This window comes from Fusarium solani (assembly GCF_023522795.1).
Source record: "Fusarium solani strain SB1 chromosome Unknown bctg00000002, whole genome shotgun sequence".
NCBI classification, from domain to species: domain Eukaryota; kingdom Fungi; phylum Ascomycota; class Sordariomycetes; order Hypocreales; family Nectriaceae; genus Fusarium; species Fusarium solani.
This window is the reverse complement of record NW_027072155.1, coordinates 337,166-350,892: the sequence shown is the minus strand read 5'-3', so window position 1 is coordinate 350,892 and position 13,727 is coordinate 337,166. Positions and strand designations below refer to the sequence as shown.

Here is a 13,727-nt window from a genome sequence, read left to right as displayed (position 1 = left end):
GAATTTGAAAGGACCTGTTAAAGATGGTTTCACCTTTGTTGTTTTTCTTTCGTTCCTGTCGATTTACATGGAAAAACGGTCGTCTTAAGAACGAATTAATGCTTATGAAACTAGTAGACAGCAACCAATAGGTATTTTAATACTTAATCGAGGCGGCAGGTTCTCACCTACAAGCACCTATAAGTCTTGACTTCTGCGAAACCGCAATGTCCCCCACTCCGCATTGTCGTTGCTTGCAGAAGATGGATTCGTGGTTTCAAGCCCTTGAGCCTCCAACAGCATCATAGTGTAAGGCATGTCATTCCCCTTCTTCTGTGCGTAGTATCCATAGGCAATTCCGTGTATCGGCCTCCACTGACCACGTTCCAACTCGCTGATTCCCTTCCAACCCAAGTTCGCACAGCCGCAGCAGACCCACGGCGTATTGTACGGAAGCGTGTTGTCGGTCATCAGGAACTCGCTGGTGTACTCATAGCCAACCATAAGACGCTTGTTTAAGAGGTCATACACTGAATCGTCGCCCTGAGAAAAGGCCACCTGAGCAAGTTTGGCCATGTTCCCGAGAGATAGCTGAGTGTGTCCTTGGTCGCGGCCGGACTCGACGTATTGTCCCCTAGGGGCAATCATGAACGGAAGGCTTCCACAGGTTGAACCATATTCTCCAGTAGAGTACCTGGCCAGAGCTTCATCGTAGAGTGTTCTGTTGTTGAGAAACACTGCGTATGAGATCATGGCCTTCTCGCCCGTCGTGCCCCATCTACCAAAGTCCGTAAACAAAAGACATCACATCTGTTAATGAGCCGAAGGATAGTCCGTTGGTCGTTAAGATCACTTCACCATAACACAGGACTTGAACTTTCTCATCCACGCTACCATCTTTCCCTGAAACCTTCCACTTTCACCAAAGTGATCAACAGCCCATTCGCCCGATTCGGCATTCGAAGGTTTCCCCGATGGTGATCATCAAGAACTATAGATGAAACATTCCATTTAGCCGTAATGAAAGGAACCATGCAACCTGCGTCATACCCGCCCCGGCTATTCTACACATTGCCAGAACTGGTACTTCGTTGCTACCCCGAAGACTGGGGGGTCACGTAACACGCCTACGGAGGGCCGATGCTCTCACGGACCTTGGAAATGATATCTCCATTGAGGGGCTACTCACGTTGTCGTCAGACCTCGGCTTTGTCCTTCGGCAGCGAGCAATTATGGCGCTCTAGTGTCGGGAACTAATCTCGTGCCAGGTCGCTTCTAATGAGATTGACAACAAAGACGCAGAAGCTACACCAGATTGGTTCTGAATCCAGGTCCATATTAGTAGCTGCCCTTCCAATGACCCCTTTGGAAACTGTCATTCGGGACAATAAGGCAGAAGCTATTTAACCGGCCACATGCTCACATGCATACAGTAACAGAGACTATCACGTCACTTAATCGCCACGACCATGAAGAAACATCATTCTCTAGAATGACCATTTCAATCAAAGAATGAATTAAGCAATCAAAACAAATCAGAGCTTAGTGCCACTGACTATTCAGCAGCAACATTGAAGTATGCTTCCTTTGCTCGGACACTCAACCGCCCCTCTTTGGACCAACCGACTCAGTACATCGGGCTCCAGGACATGGTTACGCCTTTTTATTCAACAGTAAGGCAGCAGTGGATTTGAGCAACTGCCAGGGATAAACCCTTGCTTTACCTGCGGCAAATCTGACTCGAAAATCTGAGCGGATGGGTCCAGAATATGGTCGATGATGTGAACGATGCCCTGGAGAGAATCAGCGTCATGCTTAAAAAGTCCTGCAGAGGGATGCTTACGTTGGTGACGGGGAGGTTTCCTTCCGTGACTGTGGCAACACTGTTGAGGATGAGATCCTCATTGACCGTCTTGGCACTGACGTAAAGGTACGTGCTGGTTTGAAGTCGGGTAGTGGTCGAGCCAAAGTCAGCCGTCTTGAGCTTCGCGTTTGGGACATAGTGATGTTGGATCAGATTTCCGAGCCACCACTTCCCCTTGGCTGTCTTGGCAAAGGTCTCGAAGTACTCTCCGGTGTTGTTGAAGGCCTTGTTCGATGGCGCAAAAAAGGTGTATTGCCATGTTGCCGAGGTGTTGAGGGCTTGCACAAATCCTGCGCAGGTTAGCCAAGGTAGTGATTTACAGCTGTTTCAGAACAAACCTCCTAGTTGGTCGAGTGTTGATGATAGAATGGACAGGTCCTCTCGCGATTGGATGAAATCTAAAAGAGTATCCGATGCTGGGACAACGTAGGTATCTTCAGGAACCGGAGCGAAAGTGAGGGGCTGGCGATCGATGACCTCACAAAGAGATGTCGATGCCGCTAGGGCGGAGAGGAAGACAGAGTAAAATCTCATTCTTTCAATGGAGAGGTAAAAGGCGACGCCGCAAGCACTCACGTCTACGATGTCATTTTCGAGGGCAGAGGAGCATCACATGGACTTCAAATATCCGGCTTCTTCGTGGGCTTGGCATTCAGGGCCAAAGACCGGTCCGACTCCGATGCAGGGTTCGGAACACTACCCAGGATTGCCCCGAACCCCGAACTCGAGTCTTATGATGTAGCCATCTTTCTTCCCGGACCGTGTTATAAGAAAGTCTTTCATTATTCCAATCATCGCGTGTAACTACTTCGTGGGTATGATCTTTCAATTGACCGAATATACATCATGAAGCTCAGCCTTGTTCCTTTGGCCCTCGCATCGGGCGTCTCCGCTCAAGGATTGGCCACCAAGCCACAGATGGGTAAGTTCCCAAACACTACTCCCCCTCATATTTGCGCCTCAGCTAAATATTCTGCCAGGGTGGAATTCGTGGAACAGCTTCAAGGCCATCATCAACGAAAGCATCATTGAATCCACTGCCAACACAATTGTCAAGTCAGGACTGGCTTCCTTGGGCTACAACTACGTCCTCATGGATGCCGGGTGGCAGACTCTTGAGCGAGACAAGGAAGGCCGCCAGCAGGTCAATCTCACCAGATTCCCTGGTGGCATCAAACCCGTTGCCGACTACATCCATAAGTTGGGTCTGAAGGTTGGCATTTACAGGTGAGCAATAGTTCATACCACAAACCCTTGGCCGGTTCTCTCCAATCCCCAATGGCCTCTCATACGATAAAGGCGCCATTTAACATCCGAGTAGTGACGCGGGCATCTATGGGTGCGACTTTGCACCTGGAAGCTACGGCTACGAGGAGCTTGACGCCTCTCAGTACGCCGAATGGGGCATCGACTACCTCAAGTACGACAACTGCGGAGGCTTTCAAGCCAACACGCTGTCGGTCCAGGAAAGGTTCCTTCGCATGTCACACGCATTGAAGGACACGGGCCGTGACATCTTCTACTCCCTCTGCGAGTGGGGTCACCAGTTCCCGTGGTTCTGGGCCGATCAGTTCAGTGACTCTTACCGCATGTCTGGCGACATTCACAGCGAGTACAAGAAAGATAACACCAATGGCTGCGCTACGGCCTACTGCCTGAACACGGGTTACGCTGGCGTCAGCGTTTTGACGATGATTCGGAAGATGCGTGAGATTTCCAGGTTTCAGAAACCAGGATCTTGGGGTATGTTCAAGTTTAGCTCTTCTCGAACTGGCCACTAACTGTTGACAGCGGACATGGATATGCTCGAAGTTGGCGTTGGAAACATGACAAGGCACCAGGAAGAGACGCACTTTTCGTTCTGGGCGGCCCTGAAATCTCCTCTCATTATTGGTGCCGATGTCAACAACATTCGAGATTCGTCGCTCGAGGTTCTGAAGAACAAGGAGATCATCGCCTTGAATCAGGATAAACTGGGTGTTGCTGTCAACTACATTCCGAGTCTGTCACGAGAAGGCAAGTACCAAGTGTGGGCCGGACCTTTGAAGTCGGGCAAGTCTCGACATGTTATCCTGGTGCAGAACTATGGCACAGATCCACTGGATATCTCATTGCCGGTCAAGGAAGTGCCGGGTTTGAATGAAGGGCATCGTCAGCTGGCCATTCGTGATGTGTGGGCGAAGAAGAGCCTTGGGAAACTGGGTGCCACTATAGCATTGAAGGGCATCGAGGTGGATCAGGTCAAGGTTTTGGTGCTGTCTGAGAAGTAAAGGGGGGTGTTCTGAGTCACTAAGGGATTTCAGACAAACGAGATGTCAGTAGGTGTAGGTCCAATTAGACAGTCAACGAATCTTCAAGACAAACATCATGGGCTACATGGTTGCTCGAACTAAGCATCAAGACTCTTGACGATGTAAAGAGTTGGGTATTTGTAGACGCCTACTGATAGTTCTTGAGTCCCAAGAATAAAGATCACAGGGCTTTCCCTCTGAGTGTGAAGGTAGATTCATCGCCAGCCAGGAAATGGCTTGTCAAGAGTATCAACTGCATGTAGCGACGTGATAACAGAACAAGAATAGTAGACCTAACCAGGCAATCCACCCAATGACCCAAAACATGACAAGAAGATATAAAACAATCCTACTTTTATTAAGCTCCTATCACTGAGGCATGAAACCTCTCAGAGACGTCACCCTGTCGCTGGGTATAATGGTCTGATCCAGAAATGGGTATGGACAGGGGTCGGCCATGAGGGAAGGATCTGTGAAGCAGTCCGCCACAGAAATGGTATCTTGGGTCGAAGAATCCATGACTTGCTGCATCCCATGGCTTGGCTGGGTCAAGAATGCATCCTGCAGCGACCCGGGTAGAGGTGGGAATGCCAAAGAAACACTGTCCGGGGAGCTCTTTGAAGCGGGCTTGAATGCCATGGCGGTGGCATTGGCGTCAAGGCCAAGTTGAAACGCTGTGGCATGAGAGTATGCCAAGCTGCTTGGTGAGTTGTCCTCTTGTTCGCAGTTTGGATATTTCTTATCAGAAAAGGCCTCTTCACGAATACTTCCAGCGCCGTGATAGCTATCCTGGCGAGCTTGTAGGAGACGTGATTTGAATTTGGACGCCAAGTTGGAGCTGGTGCTCGCATGTCTGCCATTCCATCGTTTAGAGATCTCATCGAGGCTTTGCAGGATAGAATCAAACACGGGAGATATTGGCTTCTCCTGAAAGACGGCATGTGTAAGCAATGCCCGGCCGCATACGAACAGGCAGAATGCAAATTGTGGATTTGCCAAGACAGGTGAAGTTGGGAGAAATCTCGTAGTGATACGGGATACTTCTTCTGTCGCAGCCAGACAGGTTTCTGCACTTGAAGCAGATGGGAGCTTGGCTGGTATGGACTTCCACTCTGAAGAGGGATAGGCCAGACCTTGGTGAAGGAGAACCACAGCAGTGTTGTGAGTGATGTGAGCCAACACCAAGTTAGGGTCAAGGTTGCCATCGTCGTTGACTAGACAAGCTTCTCTCCATGTCTCAGGGAGGAGGGCTTTCCATCTAGATTCTCTCTTAGAAAATGTAGTAGGCGCAAGGTGGGTGGTTTTGACTTACTGCATGAGGCGCAGGTCCAGCTGCTTAAATCTGATGAGCCACTTTTGAATATCACGAGAATTACCAAAGTCAACCTCGTGCTGGAGAAAGAAGAAGATGACCAGCCTGAGGTTCTCGGTGGCTTCTATGCAGTATGCAAATCCTCCCAGAGAGTTCTGCTCTTCCTCCCTCTCCATGTGAAGTTCAGGAAGTGCTTCTGGATGTTGCATCTGGTCCAAAGTGCCGAAGAATGGGGTCGGTATTTGAAGCTGCTCGCTTTCTTCCCAGATAGCTCCTTCGCATGGTAGTCTGCGATGGAAGTCGGCGCTGGTAAGGCAAGGATTCCATCCAGTGCTGATACTGCAGAACCTGTCCATCAAAAAGACATTCCAAAAGACACGTCGCCTCTCCTCAGCTTCTTGCCAGCCATTGCAAGGAGGAAGGAATGTCATTCTGTTCATGAGACTTCTTCCTGCTGAAGCACTCTCAGCGACGTCGCTCTCCTCTTTGCTCAAGCGCAACTGCTCCACGGTCCTTGCCATGCTTCCAACCATGGACCATGTCGATGGACCATGTCCACTCCCCGATCGTGTCAAAAGCGCAGATGATGAGTGCTTGGACGTTTCGGACCGAGAATGTCTCCATGCTCTTCAAGATGACGGCCTGCCTACATCTCGTAGCGTACCAGGTCCGCAACGATGGATTCTCATTAAGTAGGGGGTCGTCGGAAAACCTGATGCAGAGAGATACAATGGCTTGGAGAATAGTCGTCATGCCGGCTCGTTGCTCAGGCGATGCAAGAGCAGCCCTGAAATTCCGGACATGTAACATTGGAATCCAAGGGTGCACAGTTTCAAAGTAGATTTCCACCAGCGAGTCTACAAGCTCGTCTGGTGGCATAGGGGTGTTGGAAAGACAGGGATCCGTGTTTTCGATACCTGATAATGCGGCGGCTTTGGTAGTGGTTGAGGTCGATATACTGTTGCCCTGAAATTGAACTGGATCTCCTGACGCCAGGAAAGACAGCCTTTGCTTAAATGCTGAGGACTGCTCCTGTAGTGAACCCATCGGCGGTGAGGGTAGTGACTCGCTGAGCTGAGGTTGGGCACTACTGCCGGAGATGGCATTCAACATCTGCTGCCACATGATGCCTTGTCCAACAAACATGTTTTCGAGGGCGGCTGAAATGACATGTCAGGGAGCTGCTGAGCGCACTCGAGATTGGGCATGACATACTTAGCCTCTGGCTGAGACTTTCCACGGCACCAGTCCGTAGTCCGGGCTTCATCTTGCCCCCGTCGTAGACACAGCTGGCGCCTGAACACAAGTTAGTCAACTTCGAGACAATCGCTGAGCTCAAGCGTAAGAGGGAAGTACCAATCTTGGAACAATTGGAACACGGCTGGTCTCTGGAGCATTTGGTCTTCCTCCTCCTGCAAGAGCTGCACGAAGGGCCCTCTTCTTCCCTGGTACTAACGCGCGCCATCTTTCGTGGTCGTTCGTTTCCTGAGGCATTTTCATCATCACCTCGCACGTGCTCATCAACGATTGAGCCGTTTGGGCTTGCCATGTTGTATGCGTATGTATTCAAGACTTCTGAACATTCCGCAATGCAGTGAAGGAGGGGAGAAGGAGAGGTCGAGATCAAGGTCCGAGACCAAGATGATGAAATGTCTCTCGTGAGGTCCCCTGGCATGTGGGGGATCGTGCCACAACCCCATGGGTCCCCGCAGTGGCGTTCTTTGGTGGCATTTACTATTCCGCAAGCGTCCAAGTGAGCTGGGGTAGTTCGGAGCGCATGGACATGGTGTCAGGGGTTTGCGGGTTCCCGGAGGAATGTTCGGGCTCATCTCCGACGGTTAATGTGTGCATGCTAGAAACATGGCACAAGATGTGGCTAAATCGTTGATCATGGACGATTCCCTGAATGCGAGTGGCGCGGATATGGGGGCGAAATTACCCCTCAATTACGGCACGGCAGCTGGTCACAAGCTCTGACGGCACTTCACAGACGTGCTCGTAACGGCACCAGGGGTTGAAACAAGAACCCCACGGGGTCATACTGGTTTAATTGCCAAGGCTACAGTGGCTACACCTTTACGTCCACAAGCTCAGCTACCGTGACAGTGACAGGTCCCAGAAGCCCGCTTTCGAACAAGGGGCTCGACTCATCGTAGTGCTTCCAAGAAGTGAAAGTCACTCTGTCTCCAGGCTTACGGGTGCCGTCGTTTCCAAACTCATCCCCATTGTTGTACCCTCTGCCCTCTAGACCCTTGGCAAACCAGTCCGGCCATTCCTCGATCGCAAAATTCTGCCGAGTCGAGTTGTACTTGTTCTCTTCCGGTAGCTTCTCGTCTCCAATAAGCCTGTTTGGCCAACAGTTTGTGACCTCCACTTCCAGCGTGTTGGTATGAGAGGATCTCACAGCCGAGGTGATGTCTACCGTAGGGCGGGAGCCAGACGAGACCCTGATCCTTCCCATTCACCTTGACTGAGGCGATATTTTCAACTCGGCCCAAGTTCAGAAGTACCCGTGTCTTTGTACCCCTGCTTGTCTTGGTACTGTGATCCTTGGGTAGTTGGAACTTCGTCTTGTAGGTGGCTGTTCCAGAGAAATGAGCGATATCGAAATCCTCGTGATCCTTCAGAGATTTGAGCTCAGGTAACTCGACTGTAAGCTTCCCACGCTTCTTGGGCAGGCGATCGGCGGGAAACGAAACCTCCCAACTTCCATTGAGGGAGACAACTGGAAGAGAAGGTACCTCAACGCTGGTCTTCTTGCCCCCAGCTGAAAATGTGTATTTCCCACTGCGGCGGAAAATGGCTTTGTTTGACCCCTTCAACTCTATCGGCGAAGGAGAGTCCATTTGTGGAAGTCCGTGCTCGAACAATGCCTTGATCTCGGCTGAATCCAAAGATTCAGCGTGAACTTCAAGCCCAGCGAGGTCACCGTCGAAGCGCTTTGTCATGCGTGCTGGCGCATCCGGCTGCCCCAGACCTGGATGCACAATGTTGGTTGACTTTGAACCCTTGCTTAGCATTTCACCATTGACGTATAGCGAAGGCGTGTCATTCTCATACACGATGGCGAAATGGGTCCACCCCGAGACTGTAAAGTTGTTGGCGGTCTCAGTGAGGCCGATGACAGTCTTAGGGCTAGAAGTTGTCGCCTCCCCGATCTGAATACCGTTGGTTCCCAGAGTGAGTGACATTGATGCATGTCCATTCCCATATGATGATGTGGGGTAAAAGATGTAGTTTGAAGTGCCAAACTGCGCAACTTCTGGTTTTGCCCATAGTGTAACAGCAAATGACGACGAAATGTTTTGGTAAGGTGTTGCCACGAAAGACTCGAAAGGTGTCGCCGCCCACAGTTGGTGACCGTCTTTGGACACTGAATCAAGGCTCCTGCTCGCCTTCCGTCGCATGACAACGACGATAGACTCTGATGGATTAAAGTGATAGGCCAGATTCGTGCGAGAGCCTGATCGGCTACTGTTGACTTTGTCAACAGTTTCGCCAGTAGTGGGATTCAAGATCTCTGGATATCCTTGTCCTCTGAGGCTGAGTACGACATCGACCTGCTCCCTAAGACCGTTGCTGACGAAGAAAACATCTTCTGAACCATCAGTTATGTGGGTGTAGTATATCGCAGCGTCGTTTCGAGGTGATGTGAACTCCAGATTTGGTGCAAGATCAACGGCTTTCAAGACTTCGGCAGCGGCCATGTTTGTGAAAACGTTTCCATTGCCAGCGAGGCAGAGCGACTTGGCGAGTTTGGATATCTCTTGGTTGGTGTCGTTGAGACCAGCTCCTCGTGGTGTTGGCGTGCTTGAAAGCAGAAGAATGGGCACACCAGCTTGAGCAAGCTCAAGAACCTTCGTGATGCCTTGCTTAGTTGCGCTTGGCAAATCCGGGAAAATGAGTAGTCGATAGGATGTGCCAGATGGATACGCTGCTCTACCATCCTTGGCTTTCAGAGCTCTCTCAGGCGCTCCTGGAAGTATTCGTAGGAGTTTGTCTTGACCAAATCAGCATGAGTCAGACGGAAGTCGTATAGAAACTTTTCAGTCTTCTCAGTCGAGCCAATGATGCGGCCTGTGGCTGCCAAGATCCATGGTCTCAGAGAGTAGCCCCGTAGAAGCATAAATTCATCTTCCAGGTCACCGCCCCAGTTCTGCATGCCTTGTATGATGTTAGTTTAGTGGCCTCGAAATTGGGAGATATGACCATACCAAGTTCGTAACTGTCAATCTCAAATCCATAGAAGGTTCTAGAGATGTATGGCTTCAAGGCCTTGATGACTCTTGTCAGATGAGTATCGAAATGAGCGTCGATAGACTTCTTGCTAAAGAGGTCCACGGAAAGCCCTGAGCAGATTTACCTATCAGCGTGTTCTCAATGCAGGGTCGGTGCCTGTATTTGGTACTGACAAGTATAGAAAAGCAAACGAGCAAATGAATGAAAGGGTCGAGTTACCTTCGTATCGATCGGGCGTTGCTGGCATTTCTTGCCCTGTCACTGTGTAGCCGATCCTTACGACAGTGCAAGTCTCGTCATTTGACGGACGCCACTTTAGCTTCCCGTCGTTCGTGAAATGCGAGCTAGCGTCGATGATAGAAGAGGGATCGATAGAAGGAAGATCAGCGGTTGTTAATGAGGCAGCCGTCACAGTTCCGGGGGCCCCGTGGGACTTGACAGCCCAATTGGGCAGCCTGGGCGAGGAGGACACGTCGATACCGGTAATCCATGTTGGGCCAGAGGGAACAAGTCGAAGGTATTTGGCTTTGACCTGGTTGAAAGTGATGACAGCTGGGGCATCCATCTGCCTCAAGGCTGGAGCAGACACAGTAACTGGGACAGATGTCCAGTCGACAGAATTGTTGGAGACAAAAACCGACCATTGAGGGGGATAGTCACGGGCACCATCAAAAGTGTTGAGAGGCAGTTCTGGTATACGATAAATCGCAATAGCCTGAGCGGTAAAGGGTTCTTTGAAAGCGATGTCGAATTTTGCCGATTTTGATTCCAGTCTCAGTGGATTTGTTCTGTCGATAGTTGAAGTGCCGTTTGTCTTGACGGCGGTCTCGTTGATGCGGACTTCTTGCACAGCGCCTCGGAATACCAGGTATCCCTCTCCTTGCCCTGTCAGGTATGCCAAGGTGAAAAGATCCTGGTACACGCCCAACTTGCTGAAAGGTTTGGGCAGGATGGTGTCACTGGAGGAGTTGGCAGTGATTCGGCTCTCCGTCCAGACCAATTCCTTCATTGTCTCGCTGACGGGCAAGGCATGACTGCCAACGCCAGAATATCCCGGAGAACTGTGCATTGCCGCCTGCACACCGCGTTTTTCAAGACCCTCGACAGCGTGAACGACAAAGTCAAGCCATTCACGACTGCCATAAGTAACGGGCCCTTCTGGCAGCCCGGCTTGAACATCTTTGATGAGGGCACCGCCGTGTCCAGCCTCTGCCATGGCCGCAAGGTCTTTGTCGAGGCCATCCTTGTTGATGTTGCCGTTCATCCAGTGCCAGTACACATGGGGCCCGAGGTGAGATTTGGGTGAAGCAAAGTTCTTAGCGAGAGTTTTGGACTCGAGGATCTGGGCATTTCCACGAGCAGAAATGGCGACAAAGGAAACGAACAAGAGAATGACGGTAGAATGACCTAACACGGGAGGATACATGTTAGTGGTAAATGAGAGGTATTGGAGATATCGCGTTGTCCATCTTAGGAATCAACAGAGGCCAAAAGATGAAAGTAATTATATCCGTCTCCCATGTCATGAAGGAACCCGGCTCATAGCCGGAGATGTCGGTACCATCATCTCCGCATTGAAAAGCTGGGGCCCCGCAAACTCCCTCACCCTCGGGGCTTTCAGAGACCAAGGAATTTAGTGCCGGACTAACTGTCGGGCTTCGTGACCGGCCATCTGCCCCGCCTCGAGCCATTATGATAAGAAGGAGGTGTCAAGCCAAGACGGAAACAAGGTAGGTATTTGGATGCTCCGCTAGAATATCGTTTCAACTCAGCAGTGCCAAGAAATATAGCCAGTTACTCCAACATGACTTGGTTGGGTTGGGTCCTTGTGGCTCTTCTTTACGCATTTTCACCGACCTCGGGTTTGCCTACCTGCGATGGACGCCCTCCAATTGCCACGACCAAGAACGGGACGCTCAGGGGCTTTTATCTTCCCGAGTTCCATGAAGACCTCTTTCTGGGGGTTCCCTTCGCGCAGCCCCCCCTCGGCGACCTGCGCTTGAGGCACCCCGTCTCACTGAACGAATCCTGGCATGGCGTGCGAAACGCTACCAAGCGAAGCCTTACTTGTCCCGGTTATGCCGGGTTTGATAAAGGCTTGGACTTGGGAGAAGGTGGGCCGATACAGCATACGAATGTCATCAGGATTTGGCTGACAAATTATCGATGGAGATTGCCTGACGGTCGATATCGTACGACCAGCTGGTATCCGCGCAGATGAAGAGCTTCCGGTATACGTGTGGATTTACGGCGGAGGTATGAACCCCCCAGCATCGGCAGAGTATGTGATCTGACGTGGTAGCATAGGCTTCACAGCTGGAGGTAGTGCTGATCCTCGCTATAACACCTCGTATCTTGTCAATGCTTCAGTGAGCATCGGCAAGCCTATCATCGCCGTCTCGATCAACTACCGTGTCGGCGGGTGGGGCTTTCTCGCGTCCAAGGAGATGCAGAAGGACGGAGCGTTGAACATTGGTCTCTTTGATCAGCGCCTTGCTCTCAGGTGGATTCAGGAAAACATTCAGGGCTTTGGCGGTGACCCTCGCAAGGTCACTATTGCTGGAGAATCTGCCGGAGCTTTCAGCGTGGGTTATCATCTTGTCGGATTTGGAGGCGACAACGAGAACTTGTTCAGAGCTGCCATCATGCAAAGTGGTTCGGCCCTGGGTCCTTCAAGTGAGCATATTCCCGTGTCATTTCTAATGAACTTGCGTTGACCCAATCATAGTTCAACGTGTAGCAGGCGACTATCAGGACACTTACAACAATGTCACGAAAACTGTTGGCTGCTCCAAACACAAAGATACTCTTCAATGTCTTCGTCATGTCAAGTACGAGACTCTCTTCAAGGCGTTTGCTCCCTTCGTTGTCACACCCGTCCTAGATGGCAAATTCCTCACTCAGCTCCCTTCGGCGTCCTTCAAGAAGAATCAACTTGCCAAGGCCGCAATCTTGATTGGCTCCAACACCGACGAGGGAACCGCCAGCTTCTTTGGCCCGCGAGGAACTGAACACTGATAAGGACGTGGCCAAGTATCTGTCCACGATGGGCTCTGGGCTTGATACCAAGACTGTCCGCCACCTCATGCAGCTCTATCCAGATGATCCAGCCCAAGGATGTCCTTTCAATACGGGCGAGGAGCGCTTTGAGCAGAACGGCAAGCAGTACAAGCGTGGGGCAGCCATTTCAGGGGACTACGTCATCCATGCTGGACGACGTACAACAGCCGAATACTTTACTTCTTTATCCCGACGCCACCGGCAGCCCGTCTACACATATCGCTTTGATCAGGCACCGTGGGATGACAAGGAAGAACTTGTGGCTACAGAAGCTCCCGTTTCCAGCACACACTACGCAGAAATCTGCTTCGTTTTCAACCAGGAGCCAAGTGCGAGCAAGAAGAACTCCAACTGGATTGGCCCGCATCCCGAGTACTACCAGCTTTCAAAGCTCATGTCTCGAAGCTTCATATCCTTTGTCCATGATCTTGATCCAAACCATCACGGAGTCAAAGGAGCCCCTCGATGGCCAGAGTATGGACAGGGTCACGAGAATTTTGTTTTCAAGGTCAACAACTCCCGGGTCGAACGGGATGATTGGAGGAAGCCACAACTTGAATATTGGGGGAAGATTTGGACCAAGTTGGAAACCTGACGTTTCTAGGTCAAGGGAATGATTGAGCGGACCTTGGAGGTTGACGCAATGTTGTGGGGTAGAGAGATGATTCGATAGGTCGAATAAGAGGTTCTAACTTGAATCCGATTGGATAGAAATGCCCCAGAAGAGGACTTGGTGACGTAGCTGGCGTTTCTAACTTGACCCACTCTTAGCAGCCGATTCCATTTCGCGAGAGAACACCAAACAAGTGTATCAAAGTTGACCACGCTCTGGAAGCTTGCAACTATGAAACAGATTCTAAATAATCGAAATGTATTGCATTCGAGTAGCAAGCGGACTGAAGCCACAATCATTAACTAAAGCTATTACTTATCGCTGATATTGCTACTTATCCTATAAAGAGAGGAATACAACGGGTCAGTC

The 13,727-nt window shown here is 50.7% G+C and overlaps 7 protein-coding genes across 7 annotated transcripts; 3 read left to right on the top strand and 4 right to left on the bottom strand.

Annotated features, from left to right (window-relative positions):
* Positions 1-177: 177 nt before the first annotated feature.
* On the bottom strand, positions 178-2,377 carry MRS44_004060 (uncharacterized protein; the record flags this gene model as incomplete). The annotated part of the gene is made up of 5 exons (XM_046279180.2): positions 178-757; positions 1,111-1,160; positions 1,704-1,772; positions 1,823-2,133; positions 2,182-2,377. The coding sequence occupies 5 exons, from the start codon at positions 2,375-2,377 to the stop codon at positions 178-180; spliced, it is 1,206 nt and encodes a 401-aa protein (XP_046124086.2).
* A 312-nt stretch (positions 2,378-2,689) lies between these two features.
* MRS44_004059 (uncharacterized protein) lies at positions 2,690-4,113 on the top strand (the record flags this gene model as incomplete). The annotated part of the gene is made up of 4 exons (XM_065622037.1): positions 2,690-2,765; positions 2,824-3,070; positions 3,204-3,586; positions 3,635-4,113. The coding sequence occupies 4 exons, from the start codon at positions 2,690-2,692 to the stop codon at positions 4,111-4,113; spliced, it is 1,185 nt and encodes a 394-aa protein (XP_065478109.1).
* A 390-nt stretch (positions 4,114-4,503) lies between these two features.
* Positions 4,504-5,877, bottom strand: MRS44_004058 (uncharacterized protein; the record flags this gene model as incomplete). Its single annotated transcript, XM_065622036.1, has 2 exons — positions 4,504-5,392; positions 5,447-5,877. The coding sequence occupies 2 exons, from the start codon at positions 5,875-5,877 to the stop codon at positions 4,504-4,506; spliced, it is 1,320 nt and encodes a 439-aa protein (XP_065478108.1).
* Positions 5,878-5,911: 34 nt separating this feature from the next.
* MRS44_004057 (uncharacterized protein) lies at positions 5,912-6,995 on the bottom strand (the record flags this gene model as incomplete). Its single annotated transcript, XM_046272439.2, has 3 exons — positions 5,912-6,606; positions 6,662-6,742; positions 6,803-6,995. The coding sequence occupies 3 exons, from the start codon at positions 6,993-6,995 to the stop codon at positions 5,912-5,914; spliced, it is 969 nt and encodes a 322-aa protein (XP_046124084.2).
* A 519-nt stretch (positions 6,996-7,514) lies between these two features.
* On the bottom strand, positions 7,515-11,111 carry MRS44_004056 (uncharacterized protein; the record flags this gene model as incomplete). The annotated part of the gene is made up of 5 exons (XM_065622035.1): positions 7,515-7,819; positions 7,869-9,422; positions 9,473-9,610; positions 9,661-9,795; positions 9,905-11,111. 5 exons carry the CDS (start codon positions 11,109-11,111, stop codon positions 7,515-7,517), a joined length of 3,339 nt encoding a protein of 1,112 aa, XP_065478107.1.
* Positions 11,112-11,489: 378 nt separating this feature from the next.
* Positions 11,490-12,703, top strand: MRS44_004055 (uncharacterized protein; the record flags this gene model as incomplete). The annotated part of the gene is made up of 4 exons (XM_065622034.1): positions 11,490-11,799; positions 11,888-11,941; positions 11,993-12,361; positions 12,414-12,703. The coding sequence occupies 4 exons, from the start codon at positions 11,490-11,492 to the stop codon at positions 12,701-12,703; spliced, it is 1,023 nt and encodes a 340-aa protein (XP_065478106.1).
* Positions 12,704-12,731: 28 nt separating this feature from the next.
* On the top strand, positions 12,732-13,340 carry MRS44_004054 (uncharacterized protein; the record flags this gene model as incomplete). The annotated part of the gene is made up of 1 exon (XM_065622033.1): positions 12,732-13,340. The coding sequence occupies one exon, from the start codon at positions 12,732-12,734 to the stop codon at positions 13,338-13,340; it is 609 nt and encodes a 202-aa protein (XP_065478105.1).
* Positions 13,341-13,727: the final 387 nt, after the last annotated feature.